The sequence below is a fragment of the Ostrea edulis genome, chromosome 6 (genome assembly GCF_947568905.1).
Source record: "Ostrea edulis chromosome 6, xbOstEdul1.1, whole genome shotgun sequence".
NCBI classification, from domain to species: domain Eukaryota; kingdom Metazoa; phylum Mollusca; class Bivalvia; order Ostreida; family Ostreidae; genus Ostrea; species Ostrea edulis.
Window position 1 is genome coordinate 77,763,111 of NC_079169.1, and position 21,909 is coordinate 77,785,019.

A 21,909-nucleotide genomic window follows, 5' to 3' on the forward strand; every position below is an offset into this window, starting at 1 on the left:
TTCTATGATGTAAATCATTTTGTAAAGTTTTTGGCCTTTTCTGTAGTTTCTGAATATATTATTCATTTATGTGAAAAAGTAGCTGAAATGCGACAATAGGCGCATTTTTTTACGTTAAGGGTTTGAGCTCAATAGCCCTAATGGGATATCATGTCCCAGGTTGGGGACAATCGCCCAATCGGGATATCTATATTATATGTAAGTCATACTACCAACAAAGATTCATACCTCCGAGAAATGTAAAGGCTGTAGTACATGTAGATATTTGCCATCTCGAACTCCTAAAAAAAAATACCTCATATATTTTTTTCTTCCAAATTGAAACTCAGCTTTATTCCATTACGGATGATTTATAACAAATATTCAGAAACTTTGTGTAATGTTTTTTTATTAACATATATGACAAATCACAAACAATAAATAATCTAGTTTGTAAAAGACGCTCTTGTTTGCAAACACAAGATATATTACATGTTTAATTTTTTTTTTTAAATCTACACTTTAGTTTCAAATTGTGTATATATGTATTGCACATTTCACAAAGTCATTGAGGGATTGACTGCTATATAATTAAATTGTCGTCAATATAACACTAATACGATTTTTTTAAAAACCCAATACTATACATGTACCAACTAAACTGTATCATTCTAATACCACCTTCACACTCACGGATTTTTCTTACAAGTCCTTACGGATCTCCGACTCGTAGTCAATCGCAAGCATTCGTAAATCACTCGTCGGTATCCGTTAATAACTCGTCACAACTCGCACACACTCGTAAGGATCCGTGAAAGAAGGGGCAAATTTTTTGACATGTCAAAAAAAATTTACGATTGTCCACGGATTTCATTTTCCGTAAATAACTTGTAACAATCCGTAAGTATCGTAAACTGGTCGCAAGAACACGTAAACTGCTCGTAAGAATCCGTAAAACACTCGTCAATTTTTTTTTTTACGAATCTTTGCGGTTAGTTTACGAGTTGTTTACGGATTATTACGAATGCCTAAGTGATATTTACGATTTCATTCACTTCGGGTTACAATCGCTTTACGGATTGTTCAGAGTCATTACGAGCACTCTACGTATATAGATACGATTACTTTACGAGTACATACTTAAACTTACGATTAAGGAAAGGTATTAAAGACGCAAAATCTGACAGTTTCTTTCAGTTGTTATCAAGACATCAAAGAAGTTACACATCTTGCATACAATATTCATACATGCTGTTACAAGTTATGTCAGTTGTCGAATGATGATACAAAGCCAATTGCGAACACTTTTGAGTAAAAAATGTAAACAATCGTAACTAACTCCTAACTATTCGTAACAGTACGTTATCAACATGTTAACAGGTCGTGATTTACACGTAAAAGCTAAACTAAATCGTAAATGTCCGTAATATACTCGTAACAATCCCTAAAATGCTCGTAAAATGTCGTTATTTGCTCGTATTTATCCGTGTTCACTTGGAACAAATCGTAAATGTGTGCCGTAAATGCATCGCAAGAACTCGTAATAAACCGTAAATGGCCCGTAAATACTCTTAAAGGGAAAGGCAACCCTAACCACATAGTTGCTTTTATGAATAAAGTATTACTTACTGATATCGTAATTGACAGTCTTTAACAACAAAAATCCTTGCTTAACAATTAAATCAATATTAATCTATCATGTATTTTAAATTACCCGTCGCTAAGAGAGTGGCCATTGAAGTTTAATTTATGACGTCACACCGTCGGTTCCGGTTTATTTCATCGGCAGCACTGTAAACACGACAAGTCACGAACAGTTAAGTTTGGAGCTGTATAGATTTGAGCCCGTTCTTAACAGCTCTTTAAAGTGTCTAAATCGTAACAATCTGTGTACTTTTACGGATTTGTGGAATACGTAAGGATTCGTAAGAAAAATCCGTGGTACATAAGACACAAAAAAGTATTCAGTGTGAAACTTTGAATAACAGAGACCCTTCACCCAGTTCCATACATACTGTTTCAAATTCTGTAAAATTACTGTCTCCATAAAACCTCTACTAGTATGAATTAACCAATTGATTCACACATCTCTTTCATGCTTTGTATCTACTGGGATGTTTGAATACCTATATAAACCACTGAAATACGATTTGAAATCTAAAAATTTACTTTTCTTATATAAATCTCGATTGGTCACGATACATCAGTGTGAAATTTTCAGGGGGGAATCATGAAAAATTCCTACTTGTGTGGCTGTTCACTCTTTCTAAACCTAAGGGTCTTTGTACAGATAAATGCACATTCATATAATTATACACACGCAAGCAATATTGACATTTCTTGGTACCAAACTATTTCGTATTACTATAACCTAAATACCCCAGTTTCTGAAGTATCACGAGGGTTCCACCGGAAACAATACGTTATCCGCCCAGTCTTTCCAAAGATTATCTTTCATCCGGTGACAGTATTCACACAAGTTCGAAAAATCCCCTGAAAATCAGTCAGAAGAACAATAACACATCCTGTTCTATATTCCATTTCATTTTTTTTAAAATTTCCCATTATTAGTGAATCATAATTATGAATAAAATCAAAATTACCTGTTTCTCAAGAAAATACTTATGTGTTATACATGCATTTTGTTGATCTCTTTCAGATACATTCGTTCCATTAAATAATCCTAAAAATAAAAATAAAATAAAATTCTAAAGCTGCGTCTTACCTCTTAGCATAGCATTTGGCTCTGAACCTGGCAGATGCCAAAGAAATTGAGATAACTGGCCAAATATACTACAATCCACCGATGACGGCCTGTCTCCGAAGAAATAGTACTTAGTTCCTGTAAATATGGACACCATATTACTTTATCAAAGCGGTTATATACATGTATTAGGGGTGAAACGATACAGCACTTTTCCGATTTCATTCTTTAAGATTCAGTCTAAGAAATTCCTGCTAAATTTTAAACGGGATTCAGGCATGATATGTAAATGAGTCTGCTTTGAAGCAAACAAGCACAACAGTTATCCTTTAACATGGCTTTACCAAACATCAGATAACTCATTCAACAGAACAGAAAACAGATCAAATGAGGTCTGCATGAAAGTGTACTTGAAAAAGGTCATGAGCACATTTCATTTATTGATATTTTCCTTTCCCAAGTCATCATTTTCACAGAGAAAACATCGTTTCCATACATCGCATCAGAATCCTTTCTCCCCAAATTTTGCCGTATGCCAGTGGTTAAAGCGCTTGCTTCGCAACCAGGAGGACTGCGTTCAATTCTCCATTCCGGCGCCATGTCTTTAAACATAGCGACTAATACTGACTATTCCTTCGCCAAACGCTCAATGATTAGAGCACCTGACTAATAATGCTTCTATCCAGGCTGATATCCATGGCTCATAGTCTAAACCATTACACTCATTCCTCCTAAAATTGCCCTCGCCGTTGAGGACACACAACCCTAATTTTTTTGCTCCTGGCAGGACTTTGACCTACAAGTCCTTGGGTGGTCAACGGCACCTTAACGTAACCTTAAAGGAGATCATCTATGGCTGGACCGGGAATAAAACCTGGGATCCCTGCATTACTAGTAAGATGCTTTAACTTCTGACCTATCCAGCAATATCCATGGCCCATATTGCCCAAATATCTACAATGGAAATTCTCCCGTGAGTTGGGGACTATAAACTGCATCATCGTTTACATTACGTCAAATGCCGTGGCTGTATGATTTAAAAAATCCTCGACTTCATGAATATTTATGTTTATTAGTCAACCAATCGGTGAGCTTCCATGGATTTTTTTGGTGGAAAGAAAATCATTCGGAGGTCATTGCGTGCTCGTAGCGGAATGATCCGAGGATTTCCAATTGAGAACAAACTGGACACTTTTTAGCTGTTGTAACTAATGGACGCTTCTTTGGTGACTTCACCAGTGTAATAAATTTACCATATAATATGCGTAACCACGCCGCTTTCTTTAGACCAACTCTTGTCTTTCAGATTTCAATACATCCACTTTATCTAGTAAGGTGTGACTGCTGCTTTTACCTAGAAAGTCCTGTATATAGATGTAAAATGAGAATACTTTAAAGTCCTGACTGTTTTTGCTTGGTCCCGAGTTCTTAAATCAGGATATTCCAGGATGTCCAGAATTTTGAAAATTCAAGCAATATTTGACTGCATACTTTTTATAAAATTCTATTTTATAGTCACTATGATAGTAGTATATTAGAAGTTACAGAATCGTGATAAAACTGAAGTGAAACTTCTGGCAGAATACTACAAGTACAATTTCTGACAAATTATACTTTTAAAACTGAAGTCCAAGTCTTTGCAAACTTCTGACAAACTCTCCATGAATGAATTGCGGATAAAACTTTTTGCAAACTCTAGGCAGCGCGGCATCCCGGCTCACTAAGTGCCGCAAGCAGCAAAAAGTTACAAACACGAAAGGAACGGCTGCGGCGGACTAGTTTTTTGCCGCAAATTTGCTGCAAACTTCAATTTGGTAACGGTAGCTTTACCAATGAATTGAAGAAAAAAACACCCATTAGACACGCAATTCCTTTGATAGTATGTTGAAAAAAGAAAAGAAAAAGAATTGTTTCCAATTCATTGATAACACCTGTTTCAATGGTTTCCGCGTAAAAGTAAGTTACTTATGTATGCTAGTTACCGTTTCATGCTGCAGCAGAATATGTATCCTTGGTGAGACGGTATTGCTATGTCTCATTTATATATCGATATTTTATGCTCCCTATATATCTTACACGTAGCCTCATTCATTTCTGTTGGTCAAACACCGAAGCGCAGCTAAACTGGTGAGAAATAGGAGGTTGTGGTATCATCCAGAACCAATCCACGCTTGCACAGTTATCCATTTAAAGATGGCTATAAGCCATTCAGAGAACGCGTACTATTAGTACAGGGTATCCCTACTCACCACAGTGTCAAATCTCCGGGACTACATTCCCCAATAATATTGGTTGGAGTTGTAGCGTAACGGAATATGCTGAGCTGACCAGAGCTTGCAGGATATCACATGTATAACTAAACGTTTGAACCGAATCGTAAAAATTCCGGATGGAATCGAAAGTCGAATTGAGAGGTCTGCTGTGTGATTTGACTACCTTGCAATGTAACGTTCCACCACTAGTACATTTGAAATATTAAATATGGTAAAGAATTTTTGCAATTGCATATCACTTACTGTCCGAAAATCAACCTTACGAGAACTGATTGTAAATGGATGTTGTTACTTTGAACAGAAGACTAAAATAAAGAGGAAATGACTTACCTAGAAAATCTGACAATGCTTTAAAATCTTTTCGCAGAATTCGTAGCAGTTCTGCTTCGCAATGTCTGCCGACTCCTTGGGTATACGTGTTCTTCTTTTGAACATATGTACCGATGATCAAGGCTGGACTTCCCCAGTTTGCTTGTCTCAAACTTAATTTTTCCTTGTCAAAAGCCCACCTCCAGTGTACCATTAACCTGAAAATAGTTTCACGCACACTCTAATAGTATCCATGTTTATCACATACGCAGTAATGTGCACCGCTAAGGTGATATGCCCGTCCGGAACAACGTGTACATATACAGGTACATCAACAACATAAAAATGTACGACTTTTCAACGCTTTGCACGACCAAACCCCACGATAAATTAACATCATAGACAGTTACTTCTTCAACAAGTATAGAAAAAGGAAATATTCATATCTAGTGATCAGTCAATCAAAAAATTTCTTTGTCAAACACCACTCTGATTCTACGCACAAGTACATGAATTCTGAAGTTGATATTAAAAAGATGTTGGAGTTCATCAATGGTATTATCTTAGTAGTCTTTGGTGATCAGGTCTTCCAACACTCTGTTGGAATTCCCATGGTCACGAATTGTGCTCCTTTATTAGCAGGCCTGTTTTTTATTCTTACGAGGCAGAATTTATGCAAAAGCTTCTATATGAAAAGAGTTATCGCTTGTTACGGGCTTCAACTGACATTTTGTAATTCATTATTCACATAACAAAGTCTTGGGACTAATTCAAATGTTGTAAATTGGTTGATATATTTTCCCAACAGAACACCGATTCTTAAAACATCTATATTAATATTTACCCTAAATTTTGTATACAAAATTTAGTATCTTGGCCAATATTTCAAAAGTTTGATCTATAGACCCACTTTTTAAGGTTCCATATCAAATTTTGAGACACGACCTTGTAGCTTATGTGCAATTTTAATAACCGACAATACTCTTTGTACGAGTAAGTTATTTTAGAACGGTCAAATTCTATATATGTTGCTTTTTTTCCGTATTTTAAGTACAAATGACTGTGTTTCCAATCTAATAACATTGAAATTTTTATATCTATACTGTTTGAAGACAAAATTATTTGAGAAATGCTGACTTTAAAGGGAAAGGCAACCCTAACCACATTGTTGCTTTTATGAATGAAGTATTACTTACTGATATCGTAAAGGACAGTCTTTAACAACAATAATCCTTGCTTAACGATGAAATCAATACGACATTACACCGTCGGTTCCGGTATATTTCATCAGCAACACTGTAAATATGACAAGTCACGAACACTTAAGTTTGAGAAGTTAAGTTTGGAGCCGTATAGATTTGAGCCCGTTCTTTCGCATGAAGAAATTGAGAAAAGAAGACGTTCAGTCGAGTCGCAGGTACACGTTTCTTCATACAAAACTTGTCATTACGCAATTGATGGATCCACAGTTTACAGTATTTTCCTTTCGGATGATTTGGTTGGGTCAGGAATTTCGAGAAAAAAAACCCCCTTTTTTTCACATCTCCCCTTCGCATTAGTGCAATTAACAGCTTGACAGGAAGGCATTATCCTATTTATTCGTAAAATCTACCACATTCACATCTTTGATGATTTTAAAAGCTCATCAAAACTGGAACAGACGGCATGACGTCAAACTTATTGATTTTTGTGGTCTTTAATACAAAAGAGCTCCACACCAAGGCAGCCTCTATAGATGGTGGGAATTTCAATTTTTAACGTTTTCAAATTAGTACTGAAGCTTATCTAGGCCGTATACCAACAGAATAGTATGCTAAAGTTTTATCATATAATTAATCCTATCATTTATCATGTAATTTTTTAAAAGGCTGCCTTCCCCTTTAAACGAGACTATTGAAACCGCTGTAACATCAACTTGTTTGTTGGTAGCCTGCCTCGATTTAAAAACTGATCATACGCAGAACAAGTTCTTGTGTATTGAATCAGTTGAGAGACATAAACATCATATGCACGTGATAATGGAATATTGCTACATAAAAATATAGAAAGTTAACGATGGAGAAGCTAAAGTCATCGCGTTTGTCAGAAAGTCGTCAACATCTAGTTTGAATAAAATATTTAAGTACGAAGCAGAAGTGGACGACTCTGTGATGTCCTTTATTTCGAGTTCATAGGGATGTATTGAATCGACATATGAATGAAAATTAGTATTGTTATTACGTTGTCGATATATGTAAATGTAGAATTGAAGGTCACAGCAAGAGATTTTTTCTTCTCACGTAGAAGTTTTTGAATAAATTCTGCTTCATAAGAATATAAAACCAGGTAAGCTTTGAACAAAAGAACACAATTCGTGCCCAAGGGAATTCAAATGAATATTGACGATATATATCTGATAAAACAGAAATGGCAAAACCCTGCAGAATCAGAGCTATTTGATTAAATTTATCTTTCCGTCACAAACTGAAGTCCTTACAAACCCTTTATAAATTTGAATCGAAATTAAAAAAAAAAAAAAGTTATTTAAACAATAAAATGCTTTCTTTGTTGTTTCATCGGGCGATGAAGGTAGCTAGCATTGCAGGGGGAAAATGCATAGTATTAACCCGCTTATATTTATATGTATCATTTAAAAATATAAACTAGAAAATTAAGATCTAAAGTATCATATGGTTGACCCATTTGTTATTTAAATGGAACACCCAATGCACTTTTTGACCTTGATGACCCTCCATATTTGGTAATGATTTTGCAGACAGGTGGTACTAGAAAACTGGATTGAACTTGTTTGCAACAAACATGTATTTATTGCAGGATGAAAGCAATGTCATTTCAAAAGAAATATAAGAGAAAAGATTCAATGAATGTAAATACTCGAATAAATGTACCAAAGGAATAAGTATTGAACCAGTACCTACACAATATATACGGGCATTTAATTATGACAGTGTAACCTACAATTCATATACTTTTTGTCGTTGTTATTAGCCATCGAGTCAATTGAAGTCCATCGATACATGCAAGTCAAGTGACAACATTCATGCATCAAAATGAAAGGTGGGACAGGTGTGTAATAAACAGAATAGTGTAATAGTAAACAAGAGATGTTTGTAAAACACATATGCCCCCCATGGTGCAAAACTGAAAAAGGTTATACACACACATCATTTAATTGAGAGTAGTATTATCAATTCAAAATATTAAGCAAACAGTATCTTCCTATGTCAAGAGTGGATTGACCATATGACCTAAAAATCAATAGGGATCATCTTCTCCTGATGATGTACCAGTGTACCACGTTTGATGTCTGTCAAGCAAAGGATTCTCAAGATATTGAGGGACAGTATATTCCTATGTCCAGTTTGACCCTTGGCCTTTGACCACGCGACCTCAAAATCAATAGGTGTCATCTTCTCCTGATTGATGTACCAGTGTACCAAGTTTGATGTCTGTCAAGCAAAGGGTTCTCAAGATATTGAGCGGACAATATATTCCAATGTCCAGTTTGACCCTTAACCTTGGACCATGTGATCTGAAAATCAATAGATGTAATCTTCTCCTGAAGATGTACCAGTGTACCAAATTTGATGTCTGTCAAGCAAAGGGTTCTTAAGATATTGAGCGGACAGTATATTCCAATGTCCAGTTTGACCCTTGACGTTTGACCATGTGATCTGAAAATTAATGGAGGTCGTCTTCTCCTGAAGATGTACCAGTGTACCAAGTTTGATGTCTGTCAAGCTAAGGCTTCTCAATGTATTGAGTGGACAGTATATTCCTATGTCCAGTTCGACCCTTGACCTTTGACCATGTGACATCAAAATCAATAGAGGTCATCTTCTTCTAAAGATATACCAGTGTACCAAGTTTGATGTCTGTCAAGCAAAGGATTCTCGAGACATTGAGTGGTCAATATATTCCTATGTCCAGTTTGACCTTCGACCTTTGACCATGTGACCTCAAAATCAATAGGGGTCATCTACTCCTGAAGATGTACCAGTGTACCAAGTTTGATGTCTGTCAAGCAAAGGGTTCTCAAGATATTGAGCGGACAGTATATTCCTATGTCCAGAGTAGATTGACCCTTGATGTTTAACCTTTTGACCTGAAAAACAATAAGGGTCCTCTTCTTTTCATAACCAACCCACATATGAATTATTATTATGATCAAGTGAATGGTTCTCAAGATATTGAGCGGACAACATGTGGTCTACGACCGACCGGCCGACAGGTGCAAACCAATATGCCTCTCTTCTTTGAAGGGGGGCATAAATATCCTTACCATATGTTATAACCCAATCATGCTAATGCAATACTAGTATCAGACTGAACCAAGCACAGGGACTTGTCTTCTGTATGTAAGGTGTAATTTAAACGATGTTTTAATTACCAAAGCGCGTTGGCATCTTTATAAAACGACTCCAAAGGTGATTTCAAAGAGGATTCATATTTATTTTTATTTTTTTCATTTTCCACAATCTAGAAGACAAGTCCCCGTAGAATCGAGGGTTAATGCTCTCAATGGCCTAGTTTGATTATCAACCATAATAGTTGTCTAGTTGACTTCCGAAACTTAATTGCGCATTCCTAGTTTGCTTCCGGACCTTCAGTGTGTATATCTGGTTACTAAAGTTTAACCATTCTGGCCTAGTTCGATCATCAACTATATAGTAACTAGAGTTGAACCAAAGTACGATCGAACTGCCTTTGGTCGAAACCGGAAAGGGTGTCACTGCGTATGTCTGGTCTCGCTCAAACTAATGTAGCATTTAAACGTAATATTACTCATACTTCAAATAAGGCACAAAAGCTAGTAGTGAGGGAATGTCGCCGTTGTTGAGCAGCACTACGTGATTCCCAAACTACACCTAAAATTGTAAAACTCAGAAAATTATCGACCATTGGTGGAAAAAAAAACACCAAAATAAATATTTATCATGGTTTTTTGTGATTAGCCGTTCCTATATAGATAACCAGGCTCTGTTAGAAGTGACAGTGACAAATGTTTCGGATTTGACCTTATAAACGGAGGCCCCGTGTCGCGGTAGGCGTTAGCATGATAGAGTATCCTGGTATGGCCTTGAGCGCATTCCACTACGAGCTGGTGACGACTATATGAATGGAAAAAAATCTCCATTTGGACGTAAAACACCAGACAAACAGATGTGTAGCTTCCTTATTTAGTAATGGCGCTTGTGCTTATTTTTTAAAACAGCTTTTTCCCCGTGAGGATCCGGGTTAGAATAGGTCCTTAGTACCTCCTTGCTTGTCGTAAGAGGCGACTAAATGGGGCGGTCCTTCGGATGAGACCGCAAAAACCGAGGTCCCGTGTCACAGCAGGTGTGGCACGATAAAGATCCTTACCTACTCAAAGGCCATAAGCGCCGAGCATAGGCCAAAATTTTGCAGCCCTTCACCGGCAATGGTGACGTCTCCATATGAGTGAAATATTCTCGAGAGAGACGTTAAACAATATTCAGTCAATCAATCTAACAGCTTCTATTTTGAATGGGTGATGGAAGGAAAGTATTTCAAAACTCTCCTAAGGACATGTTCTCACCAGTAAGTGTGTTCGTCTACCATTCGTTGTAATGACCTACTAATGGCTCTTTCTGCAGTGGACAGGTGGTCGTCAATGTTAAGCCGCAGCTTCTCTGTCAGATACTCCATGCAGAGCTGAGAATCAGCCATGATGAGGCCATTGTACTCCACCCACGGTACCTTCCCCTTCGGTCCTAGTTTATAATCTCGAACTATCTAGAACATTCGCAAGACTCATAATGTAGAATTTACTGTTTGGGTGAAGTATATCAATATACACATTATATATTTTACACTATATTTTCATTATACGGAATTTTTGGGGGTATGGAGACAATCTTGTAAAAGTACCCAATGCGTTGTAAAGTACGGAAGATTATCTTGAATGCGAACGTTAACACTTTATAAGGTTTCAAAAATTTTATTGGTAACATTAAGAACTGTACATACCTGATAGGGAATTTCTGCCATTTTAAAAAATGTTTCAAGTTTGAGAATAAATGGTGACAAACTAGGGGCATGAGGACCTTTGCCACAGTGATGTAGAAGAACCACATCATGGGAACAAGACTGGATTCTGCAACACACACAGTACGGACAAGTCAAAATAAACTATATACTAGTACATAAAGAGTATATGATCTACATAACCTGTCTATTATGGTAGGCTCCCGGGGATTTTGCGACCCCCCTACAATTTTGCTCTAACGTAAGATATTCCGTTCGAAAAAACTTATCTCCCACGGAAATTTTAATCAAGCCAAACACGGGGTGGGGGCGGGGGGTGGGATGGGAGGATACCTGACAGTAATGTACGTAACCGGTGATAAGTGTAGATTTCTCATAATTCATTTGACATTCGTAACCGTAGTATATTGAAAGCAATATTAGCTTTCGATATACTGTGGTTACGATGACAAAGCAAATATGATATGATCTACGCGTTTCTTTCAATAAAGCCCCAATAAACATACTCGTATTCTTTATTGACGCCGGGTTGTGTAATGGGAATTTTACCTGACCGATATCTTTTTTGTCCTCTCTCAGGTAATTTTTGTGTCATGTAAATACGTTGTTCAAATTACAGCAAAACAATATATTCTTTTTATTTCAAAATTATGGGGGGGGGGTGTTACATTGTATTAAATAATGGTAAATAATTTTTATACCTAAATGATGTATCAATTATATGTATGAGGTATTGATTTTTCTTTGATTATTTTTGGTTGAAAATATGAATAACCTAGCATTTCATTAGCTCTTCTGTGCCGAAGGCTCAAAGAGCCGAAGGCTCAAAGAGCTATTCATTTGGCCCTATGTGCACAGCGTGCGGTGTGTGTCAACTTTTTGGAAAAAGGGCTATATCTCAAGAACCCCTTGGCCAATTTTTGTCTTTGTCACGGGGTATCCTTGGCCCAAGGGCTGTCATTTGTATTAAAACTAGGGTTGTGACCCTTTAACAAGGGGAGATAATTAGGAAAATGCAAACAAAAGTAGTGGTTGCTAAAAAATCTTCTTCTCAAAAACCACTGGGCAAATGATCACCAAACTTATGCATAAGGATGAGGATAGGTTGTAGATAAAAATTGTTTAAGGCATCATCCTGGGGCAAAGGGTGTGTTCTCAAGGTCACTTCAAAGTTGACCTTAAATTTCATGTTGTTAAAACTTTGATATTTTGCTTAGTATAAGGACTAGGGTCATCAAATTTTGTCAGTTGATGCATCTTAGGACCTAATATCATGTTGTTTCAAATGTAGGTCATGGTGACCAACTTTTTGAATTTCGCAGGTAATTATTATTAAATGGATTTTGATGCATATCTTGGACACTCTTGAGCCTATGATCATCAAAAGTTGTCAGTTGATGGATCATGGGACCTTAAAGTGCGTCATGTAAAAAGTATGTCACTATGACCTACTTTCTGAATTTTATGACATCATTTATGAATACATTTTAGGTTGTTATTTCAAATACCGAGAGGTTTAGAATCATCAAACCTTGTAAGTTGATGCGTCTAGAGGCCTCAAAACATACTTATAAAAAAGTAGGTCACGGTGATCTACTTTTTGAATTTTGCAGACATTCAAATTTCACATTTTCAATTCTAGATGCATATTTTGGACACTATGAAAGCTAGGATCATCAAACTTTGTTAGTTGATGGGTCTTGAGTCTTCAAAGTGTGTCGACCAAAAAGTAGGTCACTGTGGCCTTCTTTTGGAATTTGACGGCTATATTTGAATACTATTTGACTTTTCATTTTGTAATTATTTTGATTGCCTAATCTAATGATGTACTGTATGATATCGCATTCATACACTATCATGTGATAGGTCTTTAAAACCTTGTTAATTGATGAATCTTGGTTAGTGAGAATTTTTGCCTGTTCTACAATGTATCAGAAGAGCTATTCTAGGCCCATGGGCCTCTTGTTTAAGGTAAAATAGAAAAAAGCCCTTACCTATTATGGTTTCTACGTGACTTCAATATCAATAGCAATGAAGTGCAAACAATGGCAACCAAAACAGGGATCAAATGCTGTATGTCCAAGAACATTTTGATTTTCAGTCCCAACGGCTACCTTGAAATTGATCATAGAAGATTAGGAAGAAATTACGCAATGCACAAACAACTACACGTGTACAGCACATTTATAACAAGGATTAGAACAGTTCGCATGGAGTGAATTTAAAGGTTATTATCTATCCTTACCTTTCAGTTCTTTTTTAAAAAAATTATCTCCCAGATGTACCGAAAAAACGAAAATTCACAAATAGATACCAATCGGAATTTCGAACATGGCACTCCCCTGACATTTCAACAACAGTACTCTATGTAATATTCATTTAAACAATAAACCAAATTGAATTTTTGAAAGATGCGGTATATCAGTCATTCTGTTAAGATGTCTACCAGATACATATCGAGGTGTTCTATCAAAAATCACCCATCCGGATTTAAAAGCGACTTTGTCGGTCGATTGCCCTTTATAAGCATACTGTTGATCGTGTTGATAACCTTCGAATGCTTCAAATACCGGTACTCCCACAAACAATTTTGTCTTTATTAACACATGGTCTGATATGTGGTATAACGCTGTCACATTTCATCTTGCATAACTTGCGAAGCATTGTAAATATACTGTCACTAGATCAAACTGAAAATTTAAACCTGGTATTCAGTTCCCTATAATGTGCATTAATAAACCCCTTTGAGCTCCTTGATACGTTAGGTGATATCGTTCGCGTGGATGCCCGTAGGTCGTTCATGTAGTTTCTGGTCATAATGTAATGGGAATAGAAAATAAATAGCAAAGGATGTGATTTTTGAATAGATTGTCGTCCTCTCATCATATCCGCACTTTCTAAAGAAAATGTGGTCCGTCCGTCCGTCTGTCACATTTTCTTCTTTAAACCCGTCTTTCATTTTAAGCAGCAACCAATTATTTTTTGAAATATGATAGTTGGTATCCTGTACATGTGCAGCAAGGTTTTGGAACTTTCAATTTCACCATGGGGGTGAAACACCCCCCCCCCCCATTTTTCTTCAAAAACCTGGTTCCCACAACTCCTCTTTCATGTACATCTTACGCAGCAAGATTAATGGTGTCCTGTAGATGCGCAACAAGGTTTTGGAATTATCATTTTCATCCCGGGGCCTGAAGTAGTGGTCGAAAAACGACATTTTTTTTCGACAAAAGAACCTCTGGTTCCCAAAGTTCTCCTTACAATTTACTTAGTAGCCAAATCATCTTTTTAAAAAGAATTGTTGGGTGTTCTATCGGTCCTACTAAATAGAGTACGTTAGAGTACGATAGAGTACTTTAGAGTACGCTGGTAAAATTTCATAATTTAATACAATTTAACCGCTGTTCGTAGATGTTTTTACTTTAATTTAACCTAATAAATGTATATCTGGAATATAATGTGTTTGTTTTCACTATTTTAGGAATTGTTACAGTTTACCGTTTGATTCCGATCCCGATCAAATTTAACTACATATCTATATTATTTAAGGAGGTATCCTACACCAAGGAAATTTGATATGGATGAAAAGTGGAGAATATGTACAACAATATTTTGAAATTAAAAAATTTCAAATTTACTTCATTTAGTCAAAAAATACAGTTTTAATTTAAAGCAAGAAACTGTCCGATAGTATAAGTCATAGAATGCTGAAGTTAACAATGCACACTCCACTCTGTATGCTTTTCAATAAATCTCGGCGTGAAAAATCCATTCCAAGATACTGGAAAGTGGCTCATGTTTTACCTCTTTTTAAAAAGGAAGACCCGTCTCTGCCATGCAATTATAGATCAGTGTCCCTTTTAAGCTGTGATAACAAAGTTATGGAAAGAATAATTTTAAAACATGTATACAATTATTTTCACAAAAATAACTTATTTCACAAATATCAAGCAGGATATTTGCCTGGTCATTCTACAGTTTTCCAATTACCAGAGACCTATCATAGCATTGTAAAAAAGTATCAATTATGGAAAATCTTGTTGTGTGGTCCTCTGTGATCTATCTAAAGCATTTGATAGAGTTTGGCACAGAGGTCTTTTATTTAAACTATATACTTATGGAATCAGAGGCAATATTTTTCAGTGGTTAATTAGTAGTTATCTCTCTTGTCGAACCCAAAGAGTTATGTACAAAGACCAATTGTCTTCAAGTGCAAGTTAAAATGCAGGGGTACCCCAAGGCTCTGTTCCTGGATCTCTATCATTTTTAATTTATGTTATTGATGTTGCTGAAAATATGACGTCTTTCTGTAGATAATTTGCTGATGATAACTCAATTCAACATGCATCTAAGAATTTAAATGAAATTGAATTCACTTTAAATCAGGACCCTATAGCGTTCTAGATGAATGGTGGAAAAAAAAGGTTGTTAAAGTTTAATCCCTCTAAAACTAAAGCTGTACTTTTTTCTTTGAATAAGAACATTGCTCCTCCGAAAATTATTTTTTCAAGACTGTCAGTTGGAGCATGTGCCCGTGCACAGACATTTAGGATTGTTTGTTTCATGCGATTTGGGCTGGTCCCAGTATATAAATAAAATAACAAGTACGGCTTACAAAAAACTAGGTCTTCTTAAAAAAATTAAAATTGACTTTAGGAAGAAACACTCTTTCAAAAATGTACACTACTTTCATAAGTATTTTTATGAGACAAGCTTTAGAATATGCCCCTGTTGTTTGCGATGGATGTAGCTCATATGACTGTGATCTGTCAGAAAAGGTCCCATTATGTGCAGCACGACTTATTACTGGTCTTCCTATGCTAGCCTCTAGAGATTCTCTATATTTAGAAACTGGTTTAGAACCTCTATCATCTAGACTACAAATGCTAAATTAGTTACCACGTACAAGATTCAAAATAACGAGGTTCCACAATATCTAAAAGAAACAATACCTAGTAAAATAAACAATATTTCCACATGTAGTCTCCGTTATGGAGATAACTATTTAATACCAATATGTAGACTTGAAGTTTACAAAAAATCATTTGTACCAGACGCTGTTTTTAAGTGGAATTCTCTTAGTATTGAATCAAGACAGGCCTCTTCAATTAAACAGTTTCGTAAAAGCATTACCTCTAATATCAGCAATCCCAAACCCCCCCCCTGTATACTTTTCATATGGTTCTCGTCTGTTGAATGTAATTCATACCAAATTTAAGCACACATGTATTTTGAATTATGATCTTTATAGACGCAGTATTATTGATTCTCCATTATGTTCCTGTGGCATGCGTGAAGACGCATATCACTTCTTTATTTGTAAGAAATATTCAATTGCTAGATACAAATTAATGGATATATTGGTTAGGTTAAATGATTTGATTATTATTGATACACATCTTCTACTTTGGGGTGATAATGTCTTATCTACTGAATTGAATAATTGTATTTTCTCTTATGTTCAGACGTATATTCACGAAACCAAACGATTTAGCTGATGATCATATTATATTCCATTGTTCACACGGACACCAAACTTTTTGAAGCAATTTTGAAACTGAAAGTAGTTTACTTTCTTTTCCAAATTCACCAAATCAAATTACAAAAACTTTAAAAGACAACAAAGAAAACATGAAATAAAAAGATGACTTTATAAAAGGAGGGGGATACAAAAGAAAAGACATACCCCCCCCAAAAAAAAAAAAAACCAAGAGGAAAAGAAAACAAGAAAATCAAAGACCATGAATTCCGAGTAACTATAAATCATAGATGAAATTAATTACTGATGTAATGTGTCACATCCCTCAAATACTTTCTCTTAGCAAAATACCAATAATCGGGATCGGGATGCCGTAAATTTGGGTGGGTGTAAATGTAGTCCGGGACATATGTCCCGCGATGTCCAATATTGATATTCGCCGATTTAACGTTTTATGTTAGTTTTTCTTTAAATATCTTACTAAATGTGTTTTGAGACCACACCAAGAGTCTTCATTGTGAATTTGGTGTATGAAAATTCCCTAATTATTTAATAAATGACTTTTATTTATTCTTTTGGGTGTAAAAGTAGTCCCGAAAATTTTACGAAGAAAACGCATTTCCGGTTTTTGTTTCTGCCTTGTTCATAATTAAAATAAAGTTTTAATGTGTTTTATTTGTCTGTTGATTTTGCTTGGATATTGTTTTATATCACAACAAAAAGATTTATTAAATATTCCACTTGTTATATGAATGCTCGTCCTTCTTTCTATGGGACATCGCTTCGATGGTTGATCCGATACGAAAGAGTGTAAAAATAAAACCGGAACAAGGTGACAGTTTGAACTCGTTTTATGAATAGCTAGGCAAGTGTTTTAAAGAGTACGTTTAGTAAGAAAGTTTGATTATAATTGGTATATTCAAAATATTATGAGTAATAATAGGTCAATAAATAATGAAAAGATATGTCTTGTTGAATATTCAGCTGTCCTCTCTATGGAATATATTTACATGTATCATTTTGAAGCGAATATGAATATAAATATTTAAAATTTTCTCTTCAATATTATTAAAAGTGTGTAAGGTAAATACTAAATTCTAGCATTACTATTAATCAATATACATGGTTTTACTAATTATTGACATTAAATGAGAGCTGCTATCAAGATTAATGATCATCTAAAATAATTATTCAAATGCAGAAGCGCGCACATGATTTAACGATGAGAAGTAAATTGATAACCCTGTTTTACTTTGGAAGACAAAGGTTGGCGACCACCATTTCTCTAAATCAACCAAAATCAATTATAATGCAGATACACACATATGAAAATGGTGAGCATTGAAATTGAATGGCCAAATTCTTTAATAACGTCATTGGGTGCCGAATTTCCCCCCACCAATATTGAAAATTAAAATGTGTGAACAATATACTTGTTGATTTTCCAGTTATATGTAGCAAGAACTGGACAACGTAATTAAATGAGACATTCTTTACATGTCTTATTAACTTACGGCCAAAAACCCCCATGCAATAGTTGTTCAATTATTGATCCTTCCACGATATTATATATAAATTACATTACATTTAACTTCTATGAAATACATGTACATTAGCGTTGTTGCTAGATTATTTTGAGTTTGTAACGAAGTGATATATTATATTATAAATATTAATGATAAATACCGCCGTATTACCAGCCCTTACCTGAATGCGGATTTAATGTTTTCATCTCAGTCCGGTTTTTAAATTAATATCCCAATTAGCTGCGATGTCCCGAGGGAAAAATGGGTTTAAAAACCGTTTATCAGATTAATTTGTTTAATCAAACAAAATGACTAGAAATAAGGATGTCTTATGATTATCAACAGGACACAATACGTAAAGGTTATAAATGTTTTGTGCATAAACAAGGCGAAAACAAAAACCGGAAATGCGTTTTCTTCGTAAAATTTTCGGGACTACTTTTACACCCAAAAGAATAAATAAAAGTCATTTATCAAATAATTAGGGAATTTTCATACATCAAATTCACAATGAAGACACTTGGTGATTGTCTTAAAACACATTTAGTAAGATATTTAAAGAAAAACTAACATAAAACGTTAAATCGGCGAATATCAATATCGGACATCGCGGGACATATGTCCCGGGACATATGTCCCGGACTACATTTACACCCACCCCGTAAATTTTCAATAAATCTAATGTTTTCTGGTCAAAATATAGCTAAAAAAACAAGTACTTTTGACAATTATTGCAAAATTATTTATAATCATGTTTATTTAAGCGGTATACATACAAATAAACACTTGAATTGCATTAGATTTGGAAATTTTACTAGCGTACTCTAAAGTACTCTAGATAGCGTATTCTGTTAAGTAGTACCTGTGTTCTATAGATGCGCAATAAGGTTTCAGAATTTTCATTTTCACCCTGGGGGCCGGTGCGAAAGCTGATTAGGATCACTTATAAAACAAAACATTTATATAAGCGTAACAAAGCGAATCAAAGGCTTTACAACGCAAAATAAAGACACCATAACGCGAAGTAAAGGCGTATTAACGCCAAACAAAGGTGTAATAAAGCGGACTCAAAAGGCGTAGTAATGCATAACAAACACATTATAACGCGAAAGAAAGGCGTAATAACGCCTTTCAGAACTAACACAATGCAAAAGTCGCGATATCGCAAATCAAACGGCGTTATTACACCTTTGAAAGGCATTATGATGCGAAGGGAAAACGTGTAATATCGCAAAAAATCGTAATAACGCGAATCAAATGCGAAGTGAAAAGGAGTAAAAACGCGAATCAAAAGATGTTACGAGGTGAATCAAAAAGCGTAATTTCGCCTTTGAAAGGCATTATAATGCTAAGTGAAAAGGAGTAATAACGTAAAAAAATAAATGCAAGCAAAATAGGGAGCCCCTAGAACTATCGTTTTCGGCCCTCGGTATGGGGCTGTAGGGGTACCACCTGGGGCTTCCCGACGGTGAAGTCACATTTCAGGCCTTTCTAATGATTGAATATGGGGTGATCGAATAAAAAAACCTTAAAGGAACTGGTTCACAATTTTTGATCAAAATATTTTTCATTTTTGATGTTAAACATTAAAAATATAACTCATTTAATGTTGACAGTCAAAATTTTGACCTTCTGAATGCAAGAATGAAAGCAATATTTTAGCCTTAAATCTGTGTTATGTAAACAAAGACTCCAGTCTTTTTTATGTAAACAAACAAGTGAAATATTGATTTTGTAATATAATTCATCTTAATTTTGCATAATCACAAATTTTAACTTTTAGATGACACATTTTACCCCCAAAATGCTTGAAATGTGAAAGATATAATTAACTTCGATCGATATCCATTTCTTTTGAAAATTTCGTAAACAATAGCACACCGCAATCTTTGTTTACAAAACAGATAATAAACTTATAATCTAAAATGAGCTTCTGTGATGATGTATAACCTTAATTTTCATTTGAAATCTTTCAAACACATTAGACAGTAGATTTTGATCATTAAAAGTGAAAAACAAAATTTTGGGTAAAATCGTGAATCAGTCCCTTAAAAGGAATCGCCCGGGCCTTTAAGGATAATTCAGCTTCAACTGAAATTACCCAAGTTTACATCATATGGGTCATAATGAAGGTTAAAGACCCAATTTTAAGTTAACACCCCCAAATTGTAAGCTACCTGTCAATCAAATATTTAACAATAGATCTTAGGTGGAGTGACATCTGCAGACACTGTGGTCTGGAGCTATCCCAGAGAGGTGTTTTGATAACGATAACAATAACAACCAGTATCTACAGGTGTTATTTATATCTTGAGGAAGCCCTGTATACCTGAGTTTTGATAGCAATGACCTGTCCACAACTGCTATTTTCTTGTAATTCAATTGTCTTTAAAAAGACCCCTGAACAGAATAAATTACACAATCAGAAATCAAACAATAATTAGCACAATAATTTCTAAAACTTGTAACTTATTGAAATAATTTATGTCATCAATTTATGATACAGTACCTCTATATTTATAACAGAAATTATTCATTGAGTCAATGACTGAGAGAGAAAGAAAGAGTGTAGAATGTGTGTCGGCTACCATTAGGAATACAACCATTATTCAAACACTATGACCACAGAAACTCTGCAGTACGTGGTCCCTGAGACAGGTCCTGTGTGTATCAAAACTATTAAAAAAAACAACAAAAAAACAGGGACAGGTAGATTTCTACCATGTTCTCTTTCTGTGTATGTCTTTGAGTGCCATGGGATATAGCAATTAACACCTTCATAGACCCTGGCCACTCCAGGTAAATAACATCTGTTTAGATTAGGCTCCGCCTACATTTTCACTTACCTTATGGTCAGGAGATGGGTCTTTAATAACAACCTAATCATTGAAAAGTCCACAAAAGGAGTATACAGGCAAGATTGGACTATCGTTTTCTGCCCTCGGTATGAGGCTGTAGGGGTACTACCTTTTCAATGCAAAATTCCATCTGAATGAGCTAGTATCGCTAACATTTCTTTGTTGCTAAATACATGTATATAGCTTTATCAATTTATGCTGATTTAAGTTTATATCACCCCTACCATAAATGTGGAATCGAACGTAAGAAGTTTTGAAATGATTTGATGATTAACAAATATACTATCAACAATACAAGAGACCCATGGGCCACATTGCTCACCTGAGTCACCTTGGCCCATATCTGAAGACTTTCCATATATATTTGCATGTAAAACCGTAGTCCCTATTGTGGCCCCAACCTACCCCTGGAGGCACAGGCACTTGTTTCTGTAAATGACTCACAGGCACTTGTTTCTGAAAATGACTTATGACCTCTGTATACTAATACAGAGGTCATAAGTCATTTACAGAAACAAGTGCCTGTGAGTCATTTACAGAAACAAGTGCCTGTGCCTGGAGGCCATGATTTTTTACAAATTTAAATCTGCACTATGTCAAAAAGCTTTCATGTAAATGTCAACTTCTTTGGCCCAATGGTTTTTGAGAAGAAGTTTTTTAAAGATTTTCCCTATATATTTGTATGTAAAACTTTCATCCCCTATTATGACCCCAACCTACCCCTGGGGGCCATACTTTGAACAAACTTGAATCTGCACTATGTCAGGAAGCT

At 35.4% G+C, this 21,909-nt stretch overlaps 1 protein-coding gene across 3 annotated transcripts; it reads right to left on the reverse strand.

The window, feature by feature from the left end:
• Positions 1-370: 370 nt before the first annotated feature.
• On the reverse strand, positions 371-21,243 carry LOC125645970 (failed axon connections homolog). Of its 3 annotated transcripts, none has more exons than XM_048872026.2 (7): positions 21,126-21,243; positions 13,269-13,388; positions 11,257-11,383; positions 10,826-11,022; positions 5,287-5,483; positions 2,705-2,821; positions 371-2,472 (listed from the first exon to the last, which is right to left on the reverse strand). In XM_048872026.2, exons 2-7 carry the CDS (start codon positions 13,361-13,363, stop codon positions 2,375-2,377), a joined length of 831 nt encoding a protein of 276 aa, XP_048727983.2. In that variant the 5' UTR covers positions 13,364-13,388; positions 21,126-21,243; the 3' UTR covers positions 371-2,374. The 3 variants fall into 3 exon arrangements, with proteins under 3 accessions (XP_048727983.2, XP_048727985.2, XP_048727982.2); XM_048872028.2 differs by lacking the exons at positions 2,705-2,821; positions 21,126-21,243 and adding exons at positions 2,583-2,662; positions 13,520-13,788; XM_048872025.2 differs by lacking the exon at positions 21,126-21,243 and adding an exon at positions 13,520-13,786.
• Positions 21,244-21,909: the final 666 nt, after the last annotated feature.